Genomic DNA, 26,723 nt, shown 5'->3' with positions numbered 1-26,723 from the left:
TGAAAAGCTGAATTTTATAGAGTATGTTCTCTGTTCGCAATGGAATTAAATTAGAAGTCAATAAGTGTAAGCTATCTAGAAAATCTCCAAATATTTGGAAAGTAAACAATATACTTTTTACTAACCCAATATACTTCTAAATAACCCCATGCATCAAACAAAAAAAAATCTCAAAGGAGATTAGAAAAAATATTAACTGTACAGTAATGAAAATACATCATAAGATGAGAGCTGGAAAGAGAATTAGATACATAGGTGTAGGTGGGCCTTGGGAAAGGGAAAACTTTACCCTGTTCTTTGGGTTGAGCCCTGGGATCAGAGATAAGGTTTAGTCAAATCCCAGATGTGTTTCCTTGGCCCTTTTTTCCCTATGTAGTACAGTAGAAATGCAAGACTCCACATAAAAAACATTTCCATAAAGTATATAGGCAAAAAAAAAACAAAAAAACAAAAAAAAAAAACCCTTTAATATTAAAAGGTTTCCCTACCTCAAAATGATATAGAAGTCTCTGAGTGAGTTCTGAACCATACATTATTAGAACATAGACTAGAAATGGGCGCATTTACACTGAACCCATTAGAAATAGAAAGAAACACTGGGCCCATAGGGACCTCGGGAAGGAGAATAAGAACTAACTCAGAGGTGATCTTCATGGACTGATGACTGGGTTCCAGAGAAGACAAACTACTCAATGGGTGATATGAAGAATCAGATGTGCTCCCCAAATACCTGTGCACTGGTGTGAGAAGGAATGCCATTTAAGGTATCTTATGTACCTCTACATTCTCAAATTCAAAGCATCAGGATCCACTCTACTAGATGTGAAAACAAGAAATCTTTCATCATCACTTCCAAAGACAAAACCATGAAGGTGTCAAACAACTTAATTATCATCAGTCTGATGGGTTTTATTTCATTTTCCTGAAGGGTACCTTTCCCAGGCTCTCAGCTTCCATCTGTAGGACTGAGAGTCAAAACTCTTCATACCCTTGTTACAGATCAAGTCTGTCAACTCACAGTGGCCTACTTAACATTTAAAGGCAAAGTGTACTGAAATGTGACTGGTCACAAGCCCTCCCATAAGACATCCAGATGAATGGGGTGGAACTGGTTTTTACCCATCATAATTCTAGTGAGTTTTGTGTCCATTGTAGATCTTGTAGCAAGACCCAATCCAAGCATCAACATCAAGAACAAGCTAAGAGATTAATTCTATCTTCGTAGTGAACAAAAGATAGCTCATCTTTGCAGCTTTAATCACTATTTAGGTTATGTCTGGAAGCACATACCCTCTCGGCCACCAAGGACATCTGAAATTTCATGCATAAATTAATATTTTAGATTCTAATATCTTCTAAACTAATCCATCTTTATACTCAGAGCTTTCATAAGCCCATTAACCACTCAGTGCAAAATAGAAAAAAGACAATCTTCCTCAAAGTAATTTACTCCATCTGTTAAAAAACTGTCTACTATACTGATTTCACTAGACTAAGACATGTAACTACCATCTGCAGAAGCCTGACATCTGGCATTGACAAAATACAAAGAGGGTGAGGAACTGAGAAAATGAAACAGATACTACAAAAGGTAAACATTCACAGGGAAGGTTTCACATTAAAAAACTATAAAGAGAAGAGCAAACTAAACCCAAAATCTAAGGAAGAAACTACTAAAGAGAAGATGAGGTATAAATTAAACACAAAAGTGACAAAATCAAATTATAAGATTCTTTTAGAAAATTGACAACCCCCAAATTAGACTGATCAAGAAAAAGAGAATACCAATTACTGCTATTAAGAATAATAAGACATCACTATAGACCCTACAGACCTTAAAAAGTATAATGATACTATGAACATTATACCAATAAATTTGAAGTTTAGATGAAATGGATGTATTCCTTCAAAAACACAAATTACCAAAACTGACTCAACTAAAATGTTAGAAAACAATAATAGCCCTGTATCTATTAAATAAATTGAACTCCAAATTAAGAAGCAACCCAGAGAGAACTTCAGGCCAGTTGGTTCATTGGTGAACTCAATAAAACATTTAACAAATAAATAATACTCGTCACATACAAACTCTTTATTTAAGAAAGGAGGGGAAGAGGGAATACTATCAATTTATTTTTAAGACCAACATAACCATGATTCCAAAGAACACTGCAAACCAGTAGTCCTCATGAATGCAAAGAAAATTTTAAACAAAGTATTATCAAGTCAAATAGAGTAATATATAAAAAGAATAATACAGGATGATCAAGTGGGATTTATCCCAGGAAAGCAAAGTTATTTAATATTTAAAAAGCAATCAATAAAATTCACCATATTAACAGAATACAGGAGAAAAAACATACGATCATGACAATAGATGCAGAAAAAAGTTAATAAAAAAATTTAAGAAAACTAGCATATACAGAAATGTGCTCAATCTGATAAAGGAATCCACAAAAAACCTACAGCTAATTTCAAAATTAACAATGAAGTATTTCATGTTTCCTGCTCAAGGCTGGAAAGGAATCTACTTTCCTATCAAGGATATCTACTATCTTTTTACATTCAAATGTTCACCGGAGGTGTTGGCTAGCAGTAAGTCAAGAAAAAAGAAAAAACATCAGAGACCTACATACTGAAGAAAAAAAAAAAAAAGGATAACTGTTGCTATTCACATATATCAAGACTGTCCACTTGGAAAATTCTAAAAACTCTAGAAAACAAAAATGCAAACTTAACAAGGCTAGTCAATAGATAAGACTCAATTGTATGTTTATGCTAGCCACAAGTGATCACAAATTTATATTTAAAAAACAATTCCATTTGCAATAAAATTGAAAAACAAAGTTTCTAGGATTAAATTTAGCAACAGATATTCAAGATCCCTATTTTAAAAACAAGAAAATGTTGACCAGAGATATTAAAGACATAATTATTAGAAATATACTATGTTCACAGATTAGAAGACTCAGTATTCTTAAAACATTAATTCTCTCCCAAGTGAACTAGAGATTCACTGAAATTCCAATCAAAACCCAATAATTTTATTTGTAGAAATGGACAAGTTAATACTAAAATTTATATGTAAAAAAGCAATGAACTTAACCAAGACAACCTTGAAAAAGAATTAAGTTGGAGGGCTGATACAGCCTGATATCAATACCTATACCAAGAAGATACAAAAATTAAAATAGGACGGTATTGATGTCAGGATATCATATAGACACATAGACCAATAAAACAGAATAAAGCCCACAAATAAACTCACATATATTAGGTGAACTGCTTTTGACAAAGGCACCAAAGGCCACTCACTGGAAGAAAAAAGTTTTATCCACAAATGGTACCAAAACAACTTAATGATGTACAGGAAAAAAAGGTGATCCTGGACTCCATCTCAGACCTCTCACAAAAATAAGTTCAACATAGATCCTAGACCTAAATGTAAAAACTAAAACTGTAAAACTTCCAGAAGAAAACATAAGAGAATTCTTCATAAACCCTGGGGATAGGCAGAGGTTTTTTCGAAATGACACAAAACATTAAACATAAAATAAAAATAAATGGCAAATTGAATTCAAGCAAAATTTAAAACTTTTCACTGAAAGACATCACCAAAAAACAAAAAACAAAACAAAACAAAAAAAAAGCTGTTAGGAAAAGTCTTGATAATCTATTTGGTTAACTCACTGGCTATCTGGCAAAGAATCAGAACTTTGCATATATAAAGAACTCCTACAAATCAGTAATAAAAAGACCCAATGAGGAAAAATTTTGTAATAGGTGAAATAATTTAACAGACACTCCACAGTGAAGAAACGCAAATTAAACCCACAATAAAACCCCATTTCATATTCAATAAATAGCTAAAATTAAAGGACCAACAACACCAAATACTAGCAAGGATATGAAGCAATGAAACATTCCCAGTAGAAGTATAAAATGGTACAGCCATTTTGGGAAAAGGTTTCGTAATTTCTCATACAGTTAAACATACATCTACTCCACCACAGCCCTGTACTTTCACAAAAATACTTGTATAAGAACGGATAGCATCTTTATTCATAACACCTAAAAACTGCAAACAACCTGAAAATACTCACCAACAGAAAACAGATAAACAAACTGTAATGCATTCAGTGGAATAATATTCAACTATACAGACAAAACTAAAAATAGTGCATTGAGAAAAAAAAAAAAGCCAGTCATAAAAAAAAGAACATACTTGTATGATTTCATTTCAAAAACACACAACATTAATCTATGAAGACTGAAAACAGAACTGTGGTTTTCTACAAGGTATTGACTAGAAGGGCACCCGAGGAAACTCCATGGGTATGAAAATGTTGTGGGTGGGAGGGCATATTATTACACAGAGTATACGCTTACTAAAACTCAAAATTTTATATGTAAGATCTGTGCATTTAACAGTATGTAAATTTTACTTCAATAATTGTTAAAAGGTACACTGATTCTGGTGTTTCCCTTGTGTTCATAAATACGATCTGCCAAGATATACCACAAAGCTAAAATAAGTCATTTCTTGTAAGAAAGTATACATTCCCTACTTGGTATAGTCCCTCAACGCAGAAGCCTGATTGCTCTTGGGTGATATATATAAATACTCCTCTATTTGTTAATTTCAGAGTAATTTATTCAAATCAGTGAACAACTCAAAACAATTGCTTTAACCCAGATAAATGAATACCATATTACTGTTGAAAAGAGACTAGATGACCCAAATTTTCAGTCCTTTCTAGTGAAGGTAAATTTAACCATACTATGATGGTTTTATTTTTCATTCAATATTAACATCAGATTATAGAACCAATAGGAAAAAACATTTAATAAATCTTTAAGCACTGTGATAGCAAAACTGAAATCCCAAGAGTTTTTTTTTTTTTTTTTTTCAATGTTTATTCATTTTTGGGACAGAGAGAGACAGAGCATGAACGGGCGAGGGGCAGAGAGAGAGGGAGACACAGAATCGGAAACAGGTTCCAGGCTCTGAGCCATCAGCCCAGAGCCCGACGCGGGGCTCGAACTCACGGACCGTGAGATCGTGACCTGGTTGAAGTCGGACGCTTAACCGACTGCGCCACCCAGGCGCCCCAAGGGGACCAAGAGTTTTTAAAAATGTTTGAGAGAGAAAGAGAAAATGGGAGCGCGCGCGCGCACACGCGCGCACACCCCCCCCCCCCACACACACACACAATGGGGGTGGTGGGCACAGAGAGAATCCCAAGAAGGTTCTGTCAACGCAGAGCCTCACACAGGGCTTGATCCCACAAACCATGACATCATGACTTGAGCTGAAATCAAGAGTGGCATGCTTAACTGACTGAGCCTCCCAGGCACACCTGAAATCAGAAGATTTTAACACTTAGTTTATAATCCTCTCCCTTAAGTAGTTTAGCTTACATTTCTTTCTCCACTTCAAGTTGTTTACTCAATTCTGTGGCTCTAAGCTCTAAATCTGTATTCAGCTGTCTTTGCAGTTGTAGATCCTGCAAAGCTTGCTCCTTGTTTCCTTTAACTTCAAGAGTATCAGCTTCTAGTTTCTATGAAAGAAACAGAATACAGTAACCATTTTAATGTCAATAATTATCCATTTATTATTAAATATAACATTTTTGTTTATACTCAAATTGGTGTTGACATAACACAGAGTAATAACCATAAAATGTTTATGTTATAACAAAAAACACATTTTCCATTCTTTTTTTTTAATTTTTTTTTCAACGTTTTTTATTTATTTTTGGGACAGAGAGAGACAGAGCATGAATGGGGGAGGGGCAGAGAGAGAGGGAGACACAGAATCGGAAACAGGCTCCAGGCTCCGAGCCATCAGCCCAGAGCCTGACGCGGGGCTCGAACTCACGGACCGCGAGATCGTGACCTGGCTGAAGTCGGACGCTTAACCGACTGTGCCACCCAGGCGCCCCCACATTTTCCATTCTGAAGCCACTACTGAGTAAAGGAACTATTTATTTTGGAATCTTTCAGAGGACCTACCAGCAGGCTTTGTACATGACAGGCAGTCACCAAGTTTCTGTTTTTTAAAATTAACTCTAGGGGCGCCTGGGTGGCGCAGTCGGTTAAGCGTCCGACTTCAGCCAGGTCACGATCTTGCGGTCCGTGAGTTCGAGCCCCGCGTCGGGCTCTGGGCTGATGGCTCAGAGCCTGGAGCCTGTTTCCGATTCTGTGTCTCCCTCTCTCTCTGCCCCTCCCCCGTTCATGCTCTGTCTCTCTCTGTCCCAAAAATAAATAAACGTTGAAAAAAAAAAAATTTAAAATTAACTCTAAATAACAGAATAAACTTAAAATAATTGTGTCTATTGCTAGGGTAAAAGTTATTAAGTCAAGTACGAAAAAACTAGGTAACAGGTTCATACATAGGCTCATTAACATATATTATCCTTTATATCCAGTAAACAACACTGATGTAATTGTAAATATTCAAAACTAAAATGGAGTTGTCATATCACCCTTCTCCTTAGTACCTATTGCCGCTAAATATAAAGACAGCTGAATTCCTGATATTGCACCTTTAAATTCTCGGTTTAGAGACTGTTGTTCCTCACAGTGTAGTTTCTGTCTCATACATACACATATAACTGTGTGCATTTTTGAAAATTTGCAAAATCAAACTGTTAAATATAAAGTTTGAATATATAGGAGTAATGCATTTTCTTGCATAGTTGTAATAATTTTGCACCCTAAATATTTTATAAACCAACCTAGGTATCTATAGCTCTTACGCAACTCTTACAATAGATTTTGATGCAACTGTAAAATTTTGTAACAAATAATTACAAAAAACATATGGAATACTCCCTAAAATAATTACCAAATGTTAAAGATCTGATTATCACAAGAGACACTCTCGGTTCTAAACAATTATTTGTAAAAGATACACAAAAAGAATTCTCATTGGATACTTTTCAGTAAAATCGTTTTTCTGTTCTTTTCAAATTATTACAAAAAGTAATGTGTCATTACTATCATCATTGGCTATAAAGAAAAAGAAACTCATAAATAGAATTAAAAATGTAATTCTTCTTCCATGTTATATTGGTGTGGATATACACATATACATGTACACATCCAATAGTTCTACAGAAGTGTTCTGTTTGTGAAGGTATAATTTACATATATATAGTAATTTGAGAAATCTTTGTTTAATCAATAGTAGATCCCATTTCAAGGACAAAGGACTCAGGTCAAACCCTTGTCTGATAGGTCTACTCATTTAATCTCTTTAGTACATCAACAATTTCACTTGGAATTGAAGTTAAGAAGCAGTTTACCACAGCATAAACTTATTATTAAACTAAAGACAAAATCCAAAAGATATAAATGTAAAATTTAAAAAGTGAAGAGGTCTGTCATATGTGAAATATATTCTGAAATAAGGAGGGAAGGAGATAGGAATGATGGAACAGAAGAGGCTTCATAACAACAACAACAACGACAACAAAATGGTAAGTTCCTTGTAATTACAGAGTAAATCCCTGGTTGGTTGTTTTTTTTGAAACATTACAAAGGAACCAGTATAACTGTCATTTGTAAAAGCCACTCATTAATAAAGAAATTAAAATTAAGAATGGAATTCAAAATTAAGACCAGAAAAATTCCAGGTAATTTAAAATTCTATAACACAACTTCACCTTTGTTTGCAAATTTAAAACCTTTGATTCCTTCTAGGTCATCAGTTTCCATTACTACAGTAGCAGAAAATATAAGTAATACACTCAATATCTTTTATACAAACCTTAATTTGACCTTCTAATTCTTCAGTTTTTTGTTCTAAAGAAAGGTGTTTCTCTTTATATTCTTTAAGATGACTTTCCAACTGACTGCAATGTTCTTGCTTATCCTGTAACTTTGCAGTGACTTGATCCAACTGAGTAGTGATCTTATTTAACTCCTATAGAAAAGTACAATTGAAAACTTTGGTAAGGTTTTCTTTCTTGTATTCCCAAATGTTTGATCAAAGTACTGCTGAAAACTCATTAATTCTATTTAAGAAACTATTTGAAGGTTAAGAAACTATTTGAACTATCAGAGGTTATTTTACCAGTACAAAGGACCTGAACTGAAATTGTACATAGCATGAGATATTAAGTTTATATGCATCACCACTTAACTTTTTCTAGAAAGAGTTATTTTAGGACTCAAAAGACACAATAGAACATTAAATATACTAATAATAAAATAACACTTTTATATTATAATTAAATGTTTTCAATGTTCAAGATGCTATTTTTATGTTGGGATGAGCACTGGGTGTTGTATGGAAATCAATTTGACAATAAATTTCATATTTAAAAAAAGATGCAATTTTTAAAAATAACATTTAAAAACTATTACAGTGACTACATCTATGAAACTTGTTCATTTGTAATATCTAGAGGCACTGAAAGAATTAAAATCACTAGTAAACCCACCACCCACAGATAATCACTATTAATGTTTTGATAACTTTCCTTTCAGTCTTTTCTGTATGTTTCCATTTTTTAATTTACACTTTTGTTTTTACTTGATTTACTATTGGTATTATTTCTTTTTTTTTAATATGAACTTTATTGCCAAATTGGTTTCCATACACCCAGTGCTCATCCCAACAGGTGCCCTCCTCAATGCCCATCACCCCTTTCCCCTCCCTCCCACCATCAACCCTCAGTTTATTCTCAGTATTTAAGAGTCTCTTATGGTTCGCCTCCTTCCTTCTCTGTAACTTTCCCCACCCCTTCTCCTCCCCCCACCCCCATGCGCCCCGGTCTTCTATTGAGTTTTTCAGGATCCACATATGAGTGAAAACATATGGTATGTGTCTTTCTCTGCCTGACTTATTTCACTTAGCATAAACTCTCCAGTTCCATCTACGTTGCTACAAAAGACCAGATTTCATTCTTTCTCATTGCCAAGCTGCTAGGAATTTACCCAAGGGATACAGGAGTGCTGATGCATAGGGGCACTTGTATCCCAATGTTTATAGCAGCACTTTCAACAACAGCCAAATTATGGAAAGAGCCTACATGTCCATCAACTGACAAATGGATAAAGAAGTTGTGGTTTATATTTGCACTTTTAAAATAGAAGTAGAACCTCACTTTACATACTACAGGTTTGTAAGCCATACAAAGGTTTTATTATAACCTTTGTTTTTACATAACAATGCATCATGAAATTGTGTCATTATTTTCTAAAATATTGTATTTGACTGAATAAATTCCCATTTTATTGATTCAGACCTTTTATTAGCTAAATGTCCTATTTTAGATTCTTAGATTGCTACTAAACTTTCCGTATTTTATTAACAGAAATGTAAATAGCATCCTAAAAGCTATGATTATTCCCTTAGCATAAACAACTAAAAGTGAGCTAAGGAATATGAAAAACCCTAAAGTTCTTGAAATATATTGGCAAACAGCTCTCCCTATCACCATTAAAAGGTTGAACTTACCTACCACCAGCAACGTATGAAAGTGACTTACTCTTCCTCTTCTACACCATCTCCAATCCTTCCAGTATTAAACAAACACATTTCACCTCAACAAGGGCATACTGTCTTAATTTACAATTGATTGTCTTAATTTACAATTGATTCTTAATCTGAACATTCACTAATATATTTTTGATCATTTACTCTTCTGTAGCTTCATGCAATTCCTATCTGTTTTAAATATCGAAGATATTAATCCTTCATTGGACATATTTCAGAAAGTGTATTATTCCTTTGCTATGTGCTTTCTAATTTTGTTAGTAATATTTTTGGCAAAAAATTTTTAAACTTTTATGTGATTATTCTTATCAATAATCTTTTCATTACAGTTTCTAGCACTGATCTTGTGATTAGATCATATTTTCCAGATGTATGTAGCAATGAGTAAAAAGTTGCAAAACATGCATACACAGTAATTCTACGTGCATAAAAGAAAATATTAGTGTGTGTGTGTTACATATGAACATACACACACATATCTGCCCAATGCTTATAGAACTCTGGACAGGTACATACCAAATTTAAGAGCAAACATTCCCTCTAAGAAGGAATATAGGACTGAAATTTAGGGTAAATATAGAAAACAAAGCTTTTATTTTGTTAACTTGATATATTACTAGATTGATTAAAAAAAAATTAGGCCAACAACCAGTGTTACCACTCAGATAAAAAGTAAATTTAAAAAATGTCATTTGCGGGGCGCCTGGGTGGCGCAGTCGGTTAAGCGTCCGACTTCAGCCAGGTCACGATCTCGCGGTCTGTGAGTTCGAGCCCCGCGTCAGGCTCTGGGCTGATGGCTCAGAGCCTGGACCCTGTTTCCGATTCTGTGTCTCCCTCTCTCTCTGTCCCTCCCCCGTTCATGCGCTGTCTCTCTCTGTCCCAAAAATAAATAAACGTTGAAAAAAAAAAAAAAAAATTAAAAAAAAAAAAAAAATGTCATTTGCTAAAAGGGAAGAAAAATCTATCAGCATTTTGACCTTGGCCCTTAAGTAGGAAGCCTTTATTCTATTAGAAGTATTGAGAAAAGTAACTTATGTATTCCCTGCAGCCCTACTTATTCTTATCCCCAAAATAAAAGAGGAACTCTTACTGCATTGGAATACATGGTGCTCTTTTCCTGCTTCCAAGAGGTAAGTAAATCTAGGTCATGGCCCAGATTACCTACTAAGAACAGGTGTGAGAGTCTGTCTCCCTTTACCAATCATTGGCACTTGATGCAATGAAGCAACAATTCAACAATTAGGAACAGATATTTCAGCTGCACACCTCAGTCAACACTAAGGACTAATACAAAATTAAGAAGCCCAACCATGCTTACACACCAGTTGCGCTTTATCAAAAACAAAAATGATATTTTTATCCTCATCTGTCTGACTCCTGCATCTAGAACTGGTTCTGAACTCAGGCAGAAATTAAGGGGAATAAACAAGTAGATCACAATATTAATAAAATTGAGTATCACTTTCATACATGTTTGCAATTAATTTATCTACCAAAACATTAGGTTATGGGATGAGACTGTATCATGTTCACCTACCTGCTGTTTATCTTGTAATGCATTTTGGGCTGTGTCCAAATGATTCTGAAGATCTGCTCTTTGAGCAGTTTTTGCTGCTTCTGCTGATAGCAATAATTCAGTTTTGGCTTTAATCTGTAACAAAATTTGCCAGTCATTTAATGTGTATTTATTTCTTGATTTTCTCTTGCTTCAACATGCATTGCTTTTGTCAAATTATTTTAAAAATTAAGCCCTTTGGCAAAAAAAAAATAAGGATTTAGACACTGAAAAATAAGTATGTAATAATCCCAAAACAGGAATGAATATGGGAGAAAAGACTCCTAACAATTTTTGGACAAATGACGAGATTTATTATGATATATATATGTCCCTATATGACACCAAAACACTTCTCCCTCTTTCAAACTGGACTTCCAAATATTGGGTTATCATGTAACCCACCTAACAAATATTTATATTTTAATTAGAAAGAAATGTGTATCCTCTTCCTCCAAGTTAATATGCATGCCTGTTATTTTATATTTCTTACTTTCAATAGAATTGTTTTCCTAAAATAAAGAAAATCAAGGCTTAGATATGTTTCTATAACTTTCTCTACTATAGTATAGAATAGGAAATCAACGATGACAATGGAAAAAGAAACACATTTTAATTCCCACCCCGTCACTGATGCATTGAACGTGAATTCTGTACTGGCCTCTGAAAGAAGGTTATTAAAAATATATAATGGTAGCATATAAAAGTATTTTTTTAATCTAACCTTTAAAGTAAAATTTAAAAATCAAAAAGTATTTAACATAGAAATCTAATGGTGTAATATCAAATGACTGAATTTCAAAAACAATAATAAGGACTTCATGGAAAAAAAAAAGAAAAGCAAAAGGCTCTGGTGGTTTCAGAAGGTGTAGTTTGCCAGAAGAGATAAAGAGGGAAAAAGGCAAACAGGAAAGCTAAACAAACTGTCTAGATAGCACCTTTATTTAATTCTTGTTCCCAAGGTTTTTCCACTACTAAGTAAAGCAGAGAGGGAGAGAGAGAGGTCGGAGATTAGAGGGAGAGAGACAAAGAGACAGGGAGACAGAAAGAGAGATGGAAAGACAGAGACACAGGGAGAAACAGAATTTAAAACATTTGATGGCCTCAGGGAAATACGAATCAAAACCACAATGAGATACCACCTCACACCTGTCAGAATGCCTAACACTAACAACTCAGGCAACAACAGATGTTGGTGAGGATGCGGAGAAAGAGGAACCCTTTTGCACTGCTGGCGGGAATGCAAACTGGTGCAGCCACTCTGGAAAACAATATGGAAGTCCCTCAAAAAATGAAAAACAGAACTACCCAATGAGCCAGCAATTACACTACTAGGTACTTATACAAAGGATATAGGAGTGCTGATTCAAAGAGGCAAATGCACCCCAATGCTTACAGTAGCACTATCGACAAGAGCCAAAGTATGGAAAAAGCCCAAATGTCCATCGATGGATGAATGGATAAAGAAGATGTGGGATATATATATAAATATCTATCTATATATATGTAGATATCTATAATGGAATATCACTCGGCAATCTAACAGAATGAAATCTTGCCATTTGCAACAATGTGGATGGAACTAGAGTATACTATGTTAAGCGAAATTAAGTCAGAGAAAGACAAATATATGATTTCACTTATATGTGGAATTTAAGAAACAAAACAGGAACACAGGAGAAGGGAAGGAAACATAAGATAAAAACAGAGGGAGATAGGGGCGCCTGGGTGGCTCAGTCGGTTGAGCATCCAACTTTGGCTCAGGTCATGATCTCAACTCAACATTCCGGAGTTCGAGTCCCACATCGGGCTCTGTGCTGACAGCTCAGAGCCTGGAGCCTGTCTCAGATTCTGTGTCTCCCTCTCTGTCTCTGCTCCTCCCCTGCTCGTTCTCTCTTTGTCTCAAAAAGAAATAAATATTAAAATTAAAAAAAAAATAAAAAAAATAAAAAAACGGAGACAAACCTTATATAAGAGACTCTTAAATACAGAGAACAACTGAGGGTTGATGACGGGGTGTTGGGTGGAGGGATGGGCTAAATGGGTGATGGGCATTAAGGAGGGCACTTATTGGTATGAACACTGGGTGTTATATGTAAGTGATGAATCATTAAATTCTATTCCTGAAATCATTATTACACTATATGTTAACTAACTTGGATTTGAATTTAAAAAAAATCTACAGTCTTAAATTTTTGATGGCCTACAATTGGTGTTTTATTCAGAAAAACTCACATTAAATTGAATAATTCAAAATTACCTGTATGTCAAGCTGGGAGACCTTCTCCTTGCTCTCATTTAATTGACTATTTAATTCATTGACACTAGTTTCTAAGGAAAGGACACGGTCTTGTGCAGCTCTAAGATGTGCCTTCTGCTCTTGCACTTGGTCATGCAAATTCTCCTGGGCTTGTTTATGGCTTTCTGACTGATTCTTCAGCTTCTCTGTTAGTTGAGTTACCTATCATACAAGGAAGACTAATTATGAAGGTCACAAATGATATAAGAAGAATTAAAAAAAAAAAACAAATTTAAGGACCATGAGAGTATTAAAGTGCTCTATAAGTTATCTCATATTTTTAAGAAAATTTATTCATCTTTCCACAAATAAGTAAATAATCTTGCAAAATCATAAGAAAACAACATCAATTCAGAGATTCCTATTATTTTTAAAACCATCTCTACTGAGCTAGAATTTACATGAAATAAAATTCACCTAGTTTAATTGCACAGCTTGAGGAGATTTGACAAATATATACACTCACTTAACCATTGCCACAATCAGATAGAGAACATTCCGATTACCCCAAAAGGTTTACTCATGCCCCTTTGCAGTCAGTACTCTCCACTCATCTCTAGCCCCAGACAATCATGGATATAATTAATACGAGTTCCTTATATATTCTGAGTATTTCTGAATTGTCAGATATGTGTATTTCAAGTATTTTCTCCCACTCTGTCTTGACTTTTATTTTTGTAACAGTATCTTTTGAAGGGTAAACAACTCTAATTTAGATGAAATCCGATTCATCTAATGTCTCTTTGGTGCACCTTGCTTGGAATTCAATGAGTTTCTTGAATCTGTGCATTCATATTTTTAATCACATTTAAATTTTTTCAGCCATTATTTCAATAAATATTTTTCCCCTCCCCACTTTTCTGTCACACCAATTATATGTATGTTAGATTACATGATCTTGTCCCACAGGTCACTAAAGCATAGTTTTTTGGTTTTTAGCCCAGTCTTTTTTCTCTCTGTGCTTCCTTTTGGACAGTTTCAATTGCCTTGTCTTAATGTTCACTTCTGTTTTCTATTTGGTTGATTAAGCACATCCAATGAAATTTTAATTCCATATATAGAGAGAAAAGTTCTATTTCTTTTTTTTTTAATCATTTCCACTTCTATTTCCATTATAGTTTTTCCTTTACAACCATAAGCATATTTTAAGAGCCATACATGTTTTCTTCTTTGAATGTCTAGAAAGTTTTGATATTTATGGAAATAAATCTTGACTTTGTTGCCTTCTTTCAAAAATGCTTAATTTTGTCCCAGCAGGCAGTTAACCCACACATGGCTCAGCTGGATCTTCTGAGGCTTGTTTTCATGCTTTGTTAAGTCAGGTGTACACCAGCTTTTACCCTAGGGGCTGGTTTATCTTTATCCCAAGGTGTGACATTTCCGGGGTTTCTACTAAATGGCCCCAAAGTGCTCAATCACGTCTTTGTTCTCTTGCATAAACATCTCCAAGCTCTGATAATTTTTCTGTTTGCAACTCCTAACAATTGTTCATTGCCTGGCCACATGAAATCCCACATAAGAATGCAAAGTTTAGCAGTCAGCTGAAGGCTTAAGTTGATCCCTATGCAGATTTTTAGAGCTTCTTCTCTCCACTGTTTCCTCCTCTCTGATATTCTGCCCCACAATTTGAGGTTCCTCAACCTTCCTAAACTTTAATCTCTTAGTACTCTGTTCAGTGAGACCACTGTGCTTTCCTTGGATTCCCCCAACCTACACCAGTCTGGAAAATGCCTCTGGGTTACCAGAAGATGGAATGGTCAAAAGGTTCACTTCCCTTGCTTCTCTTCTCTCAGGAATCAAACCCCTGTATTGCTTGTTGTACAGTATCTGAAAATAGTGATTTGATACTTTTTTCTAGTTGTTTATGGTGAGAGGACAAAATAGGTATCAGTTACTTCAACATGGCCAGAAGCACAAATAACATAGATTTATTTTTATTTATTATTTTAAAAAGAATTAGAGGAGTGCCTGGGTGGCTCAGTTGGTTAAGTGTCCAACTCTTGGTTTCACTCAGGTCATGATCTCATGGTTTCTGGGTTCAAGCCTCTCACCAGGCTCTGCACTGACAGTGTGGAGCCTGCTTGAGATTCTCATTCTCTCCCTCTCTCTGCCTCTCCCCAGCTTGCGCTCTCTCTCAAAATAAATAAATTTTAAAAATAAAATAAATAAATAAATAAAATTTAAAAAGTGGTTGTTACTTACTGATATTTTGTTTTACTATTTTCTCATTTAGATAATTATAACTCTCTTACTGGGCAATTCTTCCAAAAAAGCAACTATAAATTCTTTCAGTTTGAAAATGGATTAAGCCAAATTTTGTTAAGTTTCTCTTAAACTACATATGAGCAACTTATCAAAATTATTATTAGCTATGTGTTCCAAAGACATAATTACCAAAATATAAGTAACTAGTAAGCCTGCATATTAACCAATACATAATAATAACTAGCAGTTGATTAGTGCTTTTAGTTTATAAATATAATTTATTATTCTTTTTCTTTTCAAAACATCACAAAATTCCATGAGGCAAGTATGTATTATTAACACCATCTCTATTTTTCTAATGAGCTAACAAGATGAAATTACTTGCTTGTGGTCACACAGGTAGTAGGTTATATACTGGGACATGAACTGAGATCTTTGTCAAATCATGCTAACTTACTTTTACTACAATAGCAACCCATCTCTAAGGTAAATTGGATGGTATTTGTCAAAAAAACCATAATATTTAAAAAGTACTAATAATAACCAGAATGAAGAGGCATTTAAATAAAGTACTCAGCAATATTTAGAAAGATAAAAGTGAGTTTTAGAAACAGAACACATTTGGGGCACCTGGGTGGCTCAGTTGGTTAAGTGTCCAAGTCTTGATTTCGGCTCAGGTCATGATTTACTGGTTCATGAGTTTGAGCCCCACATCAGACTCTATGCTGATGGCGCAGAGCCTGCTTGAGATTCTCTCTCTCCCTCTCTCTCTGCACCTCCTGTGCTCATGCACACTCTCTCTCTCAAAATAAATAAATTTAAAAAGAAAAACAAACAAAAATAGAAATAGAACACATTCGACAGGCTTACTTGTTCCTGTAAGGTATGGTTTTTTTCTTGTAACTGGTTGAGAACAGCAGTCTCTCCTTCACCAGCCTGAATTTTTGCATAAAGATCTTCTCTTTCTTTTTCTAGTAAGGAAATATTTTCTTTACTCTTCTGTAATAAGGCTTCAAGGTTCTGGATCTTCTGGTCCTTATCGCCAATTTGACGTAGTACTTGTTCTAAATCATTCTGTAAAGAAGTGAAAACTACTACCTTAACGATAGAGAACTTAAAAAGTTATTCCTCAAACAGAAAATGACTGATAATACATTGTACAACTCAAATTCTGAGTCTTACGTCTTTTTCTACTCGTTACATTTTAACACAGCAAACTTAAGTAATTAGAACTATGTGTTTAATAATATAAATCTATATTATCAATAGTAAACTAGAATTTAACCCCCCCAAACCTTCAATTAACCACATTCTTACTCTAACACTCTGACCTCATTGCCCAGTACCCTCTTGTTTAATCCATTTCAGACACATGGGACTCTCCTTATTCCTTCATCACACCAGGAACACTCCCACCTCAGGGCCTCTGAACTCACTGTTTCTTCTGTCTAGAATACCTCTCCCACAAGGTCACATGGCTCATTCCCTCTCCTTCAAATGTTTGTTCAAGAGATGCCTGGGTGGCTCAGTTGGTTAAGCATCCAGTTCTTGATCTTGGCTCAGGTCATGATCTCATGATCCGTTGGATCAAGTCCCATTGACAGCACAGAGCCTGCTTGGGATCCCTCTCTCCCTCTCTCTCAGCCCCTCCCTGACTAGTGCACATTCTCTATCAAAAAAATAAATAAATAAATAAACTTACAAATAAAAAAATGTTTGTTCAAATGTCACCTACTCAATCAGGCCTATCCTGACCACTACATTTAAAATTGCAGCCTTTCCCAATATTCCTTCTCCTGAATATTTTATTTCTTTCCATTGCACTTATCTTTTGACACGATAAATTATTTATTTATTTTTCATGTTTATCTGCTTCCCTCCACCTCACTAGAATATATGCTCCACAAAGATTAGGATTTTTGTCTGTTTTATTCGTTGATGTATCCAAGACACAAATGTTCTACGATATTTGTTGAATGAACAGAAAAATAAAGGGTTGAACTCTAACACACACATACTCATGAAGGCTCACTTCAATACCCCAAGAGGAATCTTCTATCGATACATCAAGGGATCCCTCTTCTTTTACTTTACCGAGGGTCTTAGTGTCACACAGAGCACGGTGTATTAGCCCACATCCAGAACAATGTCCATTAATATTCTGGAGCTATCCGACCCACATTCTTTGGCTCTGCCTCACTTCTCCCCAAAACCAGGTCCTAACAAGCCCTTCCACAAACCTTATACCCCATACCACCTTGCTCGGACAGAGTCAGCAACTACCTGGTACTGGTACTCTCCAAAATTTGCACCAATATTACACTATTTGAGATCACTTTCAAACATGTTTCTCATCTAAGTTTCAATCACAAAATGATGAAAGGCAACCTACCTCTCTGCTCTCATTCTCTACTCCTGCCACTAATGACCCCCTTCTCCACATCCCACTCATCTTCTGGAACCACAGTTCCAGGCCTAAGTTTTGTTTCCAGAACAGTCAGAACTGAAATTTTTAGTTCACCCTTTATAGATGCTGATTCCCCTTCAACACTCTCAGATACCTAAGGACCATTCTGCTGGGCAAGCAGGGGAGGTTGACTTCTTCCTGGTTTTTCACCACCATAGCTCTCCCCCTCATGTAAAAGCTTCATGCTGCTTTGGGAAGTATGTCGTTCATTTATTCTAGCTTCTATTCTGTGTTGCTATTATCTATAAATCCCTACCTCATTCACTGAAGACTTGAGACCTGATTTAGTCTTTCTCTCAATCCCAATTTCTGCCAATTTCCTGGGAAATACAAAATACACAAAGAATTAAGAGCACAGCCTCAACAGTCATATCATCTTAATTCCTGGACCTCATTCTATTCACTCACTCACATGTATGATCTTGTAATCACTTGAAATTGTTCCAGATGAAAAATTTCAACTGTCCTACTCTGTGACCACAACTTCCTGACCATCTTCCAATTTCATGACCTCATTTCTGTTCTTCAATGCAATGCCAAAGAGACACTGACCTCAATTTTCTTCTGACTTATATAGCACATGCCTCATTTCTCTTCCTGAACCTCATACATGGATATGAACTAACTTAACTATCCTCTCAACTATTCAACATTCTCCATTTCCTTGCACCTACAAATTCCCCACACAGCCACCCTAAAAAAGCCCAATCCTAGATCAGTGTTGCAATCTTCTTACTCCACACCTTCATTTCTAAGAACTGTTAGAGCAAAATCACAAACCTTCAGAGATTGGTGCCACTACAAAGTCTAGATCGCAACCTCCATTATATACTTAAAATCATCTTGTCAATCCTTTCACTTGAGTAAGATTCTTACCCCCAAACATTCCCCTCAATAACTATTTAAAAGCTTCAAGGGGCACCTGGGTGGCTCAGTCAGTTAAGCATTCGACTTCAGCTCATGTCATGATCTTGCAGATCGTGAGTTTGAGCCCTGCACTAGACTCTGCACTGGTGGTGTTGAGCCTGCTTGGGATTATCTCTCTCTTTCTCTCTCATCCCCTTCACCACTTTCACTCTCCCTTTCAAAATAAATAAATAAAATAAAAAATAAAAATAAAATAAAATAAAATCTTCAATATTCTCTCTAGATTTTTAAATCTCTGCCTGCCTTCCATTCAACTATCTCCAACTTTATCCATTAAAAAAAAAGGGAGGGAGAGGGTATCTTCAGGGATGATGCACATTGATTTTTCACTCTCTTATCTATAAAGATAGACAACAGACAGATAAATCCATATTTAGTTCCTTTCCTCAAGCTTCAAAGAATATCCTTCAGAGAATAAGTTCAAATTTACCACCACCCACTGTATCAATGACCCCACAGCTTATCAATACCCTATTCCTTCAGTCACCTCTCCTTCAATATCCTCAAATGACTCCTTCTCTCCCAGACTGTCCCAGACTATAAACATGTTCAGGTATCTCTTGTTTTCAAAACACTTCGCAGACCAAGCCCCACCCACTACTGTGCAGTCTTTATACAATTCATATTTAAATTTCAAAAGGAATTCAAATTTACTTTTGCAAATCTCTCATTTACTCATCAAAAATCAGCCTTTCATCTCTATCACTTTATTGCAATTACGTTTAGCAAGAATATGTAAGAATATTATATAAGAATCCTTCATATGTATAAGAATATACATTTATAATAAATAATTATAGCTTAATATCATGGACATTTTTCACTTATCATACTTGGCATCCCTATTACACATGCACATTTGAAGTTGCTGATTAATCTGAAATTTTGACTCTCCCATTCCTTTGGCTTCCACTTGGCAGGTTCTCCTTAATTACGCTGATCATGCTCTTCCTTTGGGGTGCGCTTCCTCCAATCCTCCATCCTGTTAGGTGCTAATGTTTCCCAGAAGTCTTGTGTTACCAGTTGTCTATTCTCCTCATTACACTCCCTCCCTGGCTGATCACATCTATTCTAATAATTCCATTTACCCCATATATACTGTGATGTTTCTCACAGCTTTAAATGAATATATACTATAGGTACCTCAACAACGTCCAATATTGAACTCACAACACTGCCCAATGAAATGGCCATTTGTCTCAGATGCACTAACAAAGTTGATGACACCTCCATTTACCATGTACTCAGTGTTATCACTCTGGAAGTCATTTACTTTCTTTCTCATTCCCTGCAACTATTAAGTCCTACTTTTTTTTTTTTTTTTTTTTTTTTTTTTACTGCCCAGGTATTATTCATATTTGCCCTATAACATCTTTAACAATTGTTTGAACTAAGGCCATTATTATTTTTCATCCAAACTACTGCATATATTAGTCTTTTAACTGATCTCCTGCTTCAGAATATTCACTCTGAAATCCACCTTTCACACAACCACAGGAATAACTTATTTAAAAATCAAATCTGGGGGGTGCCTGGGTGGCTCAGTCAGTTAAGTGTCTGACTCTTGTTTTCGGCTCAGGTCATGATCTCACGGTTTGTAAGTTCGATCCCCACATAGGGTTCAGTGCTGATGGTGCGGAGCCTGCTTGGGATTCTCTCCCTCTCTTTCTGCCCCTTCCCTACACTCTGTCTCTCTCTTTCTAAATACTTAAAAAACAATAATCAAATCTGGCTATGGCACTTCTCTCATGACATTCAATACTTTTCTATCTTCAAGGACAAATGTCACACAAGACCTTCTATAAACTCACCCATGTCTAATGCTCTGGTCTCTTCTCCAATCTCAGTTTAGTTCATATCAGCTTCACTATCCTTGCCCTTTTAACTCCTTGATTCGGAGTATAATCTTTACTATCCCCATCTTCACAACCCAGGAACATCTGCACATGCTCTGCAACTCAAATTGTCACTTTTAAGAAGTTTCCAATGACTGCTCTTTTCCAGACTGAGTTAGAGAACTGTCCTCTGTGCTACCATAATAATTTTATACACATATATACACCTAGAACGACACTGATTCTACCTCTTTAATTAGTTTTTACGACTTCTGAAATTTCCATAATGAGAGACTTTGCCTGGTCTCTTTGTCATCCTTTTCTTATTCTTCTTCCCCAGGGAATGGGGAATTCAATTTAACCAACTGAAAGTCTGGAATAAGAAACTAAGCATGTTTTGCAGAAGAATGAACCTGGACCACTTTCTTACCCATACACAAAAATAAACGCAAAGTGGATGAAAGACCTAAACGTAAGACAGGAAGCCATCAAAATCCTTGAGGAGAAAGCAGGCAAAAACCTCTTTGATCTTGGCCACAGCAACTTCTTACCCAACACATCTCCGGAGGCAAGGGAAACAAAGGGAACAATGAACTACTGGGACCTCATCAAAATAAAAAAGCTTCTGCACAGCAAAGGAAACAATCTGCAAAACTAAAAGGCAAGCAATGGAATGGGAGAAGAAATTTGCAAATGACATATCAGATAAAGGTTAGTATCCAAAATCTATGAAGAACTTATCAAACTCAACACCCAACAAACAAATAATCCAGTGAAGAAATGGGCAAAAGACACAAATAGACACTTCTCCAAAGAAGACATCCAGATGGCCAAGCAACACATGAAAAAATGCTCAACATTACTCACCATCAGGGATATACAAATCAAAACTACAAGGAGATACCACCTTACACCTGTCAGAATGGCTAACATTAACAACTCGGGCAACAACACATGTTGGCAAGGATATGGAGAAAGAGGATCTCTTTTGCATTGTTGGTGGGAATGTAAGCTGGTGCAGCCACTCTGGAAAACAGTATGGAGGTTCCTCAAAAAACTAAAAATACAACTACCCTACGACTCAGCAATTGCGCTACTAGGCATTTATCCATGGGACACAGTTGTGCTGTTTCGAAGGGACACATGCACCCGCATGTTTATAGCAGCATTATCCACAATAGCCAAAGTATGGAAAGAGCCCAAATGTCCATCGATGGATGAATGGATAAAGAAGAGGTGGTAAATATATATACAATGGAGTACGACTTGGCAATCAAAAAGAATGCAATCTTGCCATTTGCAACTACATGGATGGACCTGGAGGGTATTATGCTAAGTGAAATTAGTCAGAGAAAGACAAAAATCCTATGACTTCAGTCATATGAGGACTTTAAGGGACAAAACATGAACATAAGGAAAGGGAAACAAAAATAATATAAAAACAGGGAGGGGGACAAAACAGAAGAGACTCATAAATATGGAGAACAAACTGAGGGTTACTGGAGGGGTTGTGGGGGGGGGGGCGGGCTAAATGGGTAAGGGGCACTAAGGAATCTACTCCTGAAATCATTGTTGCACTATATGCTAATTTGGATGTAAATTTTTAAAAATAAAAAATTAAATAAATAAATGGAAAGAAAGAAAGAAAGAAAGAAAGAAAGAAAGAAAGAAAGAAAGAAAGAAGCTAAGCATGTTTAATTCAGCCCCTTCCTTTCCCCTCAGTCTAAGAGACAACCTGCCTATAGAAGTTGAAAGCCTGTCATTTCCAGCTTTGTCTGTCATTGGATGAATAAATTTAATTCTGGGGCACACTATAAAAAAGCACACTTGGGGGGCGCCTGGGTGGCTCGGTCGGTTAAGCGTCCAACTTCGGCTCAGGTCATGATCTCACGGTCCGTGAGTTTGAGCCCCACGTCGGGCTCTGTGCTGACCGCTCAGAGCCTGGAGCCTGTTTCAGATTCTGTGTCTCCCTCTCTCTCTCTGCCCCTCCCCTGTTCATGCTCTGTCTCTCTCTGTCTCAAAAATAAATAAACATTAAAAAAAAAAGTTTTTTTTTAAAAAGCACACTTGGGGCTCCTGGGTGGCTCAGTCAGTTAAGCGTCCGATTTCAGCTCATGATAATCACAGTTCGTGAGTTCGAGCTCCACATCAGGATCCATGTTGACAGTGCAAAGTCTGCTTGAGATTCTCTCTTTCTCCCTCTCTCTCTGCCCCACCCCCACTTGTGTGCACCTCTCTCTCTCCCCCTCAAAATAAATGAATAAACTTAAAAAAAAAAGCCCACGGCTGCAGACCTATGCCAAATTCTCTACCTCAGTCTTACTACTCTATTTCTTTGCTACTCTTTATAGTAAAACTCCTACAGTTATCTACATTCATTGTATCAAACTTCTCTTGCCCCATTTTCTCTTGAACCCCTTACATCAGGCTTCCATTCCTACTTCTCTATCCAAGTTGCTCTTATCAATGTCATCAATGACCTCCATGTTGCCAAATCCAATAGATTCTCAGTCTTCATCTTGCTTGACCTCCATCCTCCTCATTAACCAGGCCAAACTTCTTGAAATCATCCTTGGCTTCTCTCTATATATATCCCACATCAATCTATTAGTAAATGTGTCAGCTTCACTTTTAAAATATATGTAGAATCTGACCATTTCCCATTACTTGCACTGTTTCTACTCTGATCCAAGCCATATGATCTCTATCTGGATTGCTGTAGTTGTTTCATAGCTAATTTCTTTGCTTATAATCACATGTCCCTACAGTCTACTCTCAATACAGCAGCCAGAGTAATCCTGTGAAATTATAAGTCAGATCATGTTACTCCTTTGCTCAGAACCCTGCAATGATTTCTCATGTCACTCACAGTAAAATCCTCAGAATTATCTATGAGGCTTGACATGTTACTCCTCTGTGATCTCCAGGACTCTGTGACCCTCTAACCCTCTCATGTCTCACACCACTCCAGTCACCAGCTTCCCAATAGTCCTTAGACATGTTCCTGCCTCAAGGCTTTTTAATGTATGGATGTTGTTCTCTCTGATATCCACATGCCTCACACTTTCTATTCCTTTGGCTCTTTCATCTTCTCAGAGAGGTCTTCCCTGGCAATCCTATCTCACACTGCAGTCCCACCTACAGCTCCCCAGATAATTTCTAATCTCCGTTCCTTTGTCATCTCCATAGCACTGACTGCCATCTAACACACCACACATTTTGCCTATTTACCTTGGCTATTGTTGGTCCCCCTCACTAAGCTCCATGAGAACAGACATTTTTGTCTGTTTCATTTGCTGTCTATTTCATTTGCTGTCACGTCCATAAAATCACTTCCTTGGCTAAGAGTAGATACTGAATAAATGAAAGAACGAGTACATGAATACAATAGTTTTATCTCTATCCATCTGACTCCCATCCCACTCTCGAAACTCAGAAGGGAAAGAGACATCTTACTTATAGCCTCCTTTAAGTAACTCCAACATTGTTTCTGTTTACACATCATTAGACTACCATTTTCTAGAAGGCAAGCACTTTGTCTTACCCATCTCTATTTTCAGTGCTTACCACAGTGCCTGACATGTAGTACTCAACAACATTCAATGAATTAATGAAAGACTGAAGGAATAAACAAATGTCAAAAGAGGGCACCCTCTTCCCCTCGCTGTAACAAAACGAAAATTTAACTTCTTTCAATCTTCTAAGCTATGCTATAGAATCTGTATAAATTTAACCTAATCACTTATATTTTCTATGCCTATAATTCCAATGTTCCTATGATGGTTCTAAAGCAGGAAAGACATGATCAACAAATACTAAGTTCTACTGTAGAATATACAAAATGTTCTTTTTTACTGGGCTAACTAAATCAGGAAATTTGTACTTGTTTTAATTTTTCAAATAAGGTACTTTTAAAAATAATAAATAATAAGCAGTAATATATTTCGTCTACATAATAAAAAAATTTAATAAAATTTAAATATTTTATATAAATAAGTACACTTACAATAGCAAATCTAGTTATAATAATTTTAAAATAGAAAATTTCAACATAGCAACCAAAAGAAAAAGATTTTCTGCTCATCTAGATACTGAAAATTATCAAAACCCTTCAGAGTCAAGTTTTTTGCATTATCCAGTTTTAGTACAACAAAAGAATAATGACCTGGTTAATTCCTGTTTAAAAGGCTAATAATTCAAATAATATTCACCTGAGCTTCTCGAAGTTTTGCTGTAGTGCTTTGCTGAAGGGCTTGTTGTTCTTGATGTTGTTGCTTCATTTTATCTAATTGATGCTGCAATTCTGTGGAATTTGTTACTTTTTCCTTCAACTTAAAAAAAATGTAGATTGTTAGTTAACAACTTAAAAGCATAATGCTATCATTCGTAAATATCTGGCATTACTTCAATTCTCAAAATTCTCAAGTCTGAGTAAAAACCTAAATTCAAGGGGGCGCTTGGGTGGCTCAGTCAGTTAAACATCCAACTTCGGCTCACACGGTTCATGGGTTCGAGTGCTGCATTGGGCTATGCTGACAGCTCGGAGTCTGGAGCCTACTTCAGATTCTGTGTCTCCCTCTCTCTCTGCCCCTCCCCACTCACACTCTCTCTCTCTCTCTCTCTCTCAAAAAATAAACATTAAAAAAAAAGAAAAAAACCCCTAAATTCAGACAATATATAAAATCAACTTTAAAAGCAATATCTCATTACTTATAGAATCCTAATCTCATGATTATGAAACTATTCCATAGGTATTCCTAGGGACTCATCCTAAGAACACAATTCTTTCTCTAGGTTGGCATTTAGTTTATTACTGCTTTTTTCTATACTAATATGATCAAGGAATTAATTACATACAATTTTTTTGTAACAACAATCTAAATCACAGTACCAATATTTGTTTTATTTTTTTCCAAAACAATCATAATTATCGCTTATTGGGAAAAAACAGAATCATCTACCATGTCCAAGATTCTGGGTCTAGAAGAAGATCCTAGCTTGATGAAGCTAGATGTAGTTTGATGCAGCTACAGATTTTAACTCTCATTGTTTGTTCAATTTTAGTATAAAAGACATAATTTAATGATAACTTTAACCAAATAATACTTACCATTTTTAGCAACCACACCTTTAATTAGAATAGCATTCAATCTTATGCTTTAATTGAAAGTGAAAATCCATAAGTGCAAACTCAAGGTTTATATGCACCAAATATGTGTCATTAATGATCCTCACCAACTGTGTTCATTTTTCACTGTTCTATTGGGATGCTGTCCTTCCTGGGTAGGGAGACTCTTCCCTCCCAGCAGCCTATGAAAGGTTCACTCCCAGAATCTTTCTTGCCTAAAGCTAAAAGAATAGTCTTCTTAAACACATTTTAGTTGAGAACTTTAGAGGATATAGTTACAACAAAATGACCCATATATAGTGAATAGGAAGTAGGATGTTTCTAGTGGGGAGAAATAAATGTCACAATTTAAAGTTAAAAAAAATGTCCAATTAAAGCTCCCGACAATAAAAAAGTTGAACCATCATGAATATTTAACATGCCTCAAATCTATCAATAAACTTACTAACATAAACTCACTTGAAATGTTAGCTTACCTGTTCTTCTAAACGAGAAAGTTTGAGTTGTAGATCAGCCACTTGTTGTTCTTTATCCATCAACTTTTCACTTGAAAGCTGTCTCTGTTCCTTCAGCCTACCATGAGCTTCACCTAGTTGGCGCTCTGTCTCCAGAAGTTTGCTATGTAACTTTAAAAAAGAAAAAAAAAAAAAAGGTTGTGTACTACCTATGTACAAACACACACTCATCACTACTGTCTAAACAATGTGTTTTTTTTTAAATCTTAATTTTCATATACTTTGGGGGAACCTAAGATCCAGCTGAATTTTAATCGCATAAATTATGATGGATCACATAAAAC

At 35.8% G+C, this 26,723-nt stretch overlaps 1 protein-coding gene across 4 annotated transcripts in view; it reads right to left on the bottom strand.

The window, feature by feature from the left end:
- Positions 1-26,723, bottom strand: part of EEA1 (early endosome antigen 1) — a 116,719-nt gene that overhangs the window by 27,248 nt on the left and 62,748 nt on the right. For all 4 annotated transcript variants that reach the window (XM_086712666.1, XM_086712668.1, XM_086712669.1 and 1 more), the window contains 7 exons: positions 26,401-26,550; positions 25,008-25,127; positions 16,438-16,641; positions 13,324-13,524; positions 11,046-11,159; positions 7,775-7,930; positions 5,422-5,561 (listed from right to left, as the gene is read on the bottom strand). In XM_086712666.1, coding sequence (XP_086568792.1) covers positions 5,422-5,561; positions 7,775-7,930; positions 11,046-11,159; positions 13,324-13,524; positions 16,438-16,641; positions 25,008-25,127; positions 26,401-26,550 — 1,085 coding nt within the window. The remainder of the gene's footprint in view (positions 1-5,421; positions 5,562-7,774; positions 7,931-11,045; positions 11,160-13,323; positions 13,525-16,437; positions 16,642-25,007; positions 25,128-26,400; positions 26,551-26,723) is intronic.

Source organism: Puma concolor, chromosome B4 (assembly GCF_028749965.1).
Source record: "Puma concolor isolate L17-30 chromosome B4, mPumCon1.1.hap2, whole genome shotgun sequence".
In the NCBI taxonomy this organism is placed as follows: Eukaryota; Metazoa; Chordata; class Mammalia; order Carnivora; family Felidae; genus Puma; species Puma concolor.
This window is presented reverse-complemented; position numbering and strand designations above follow the sequence as displayed.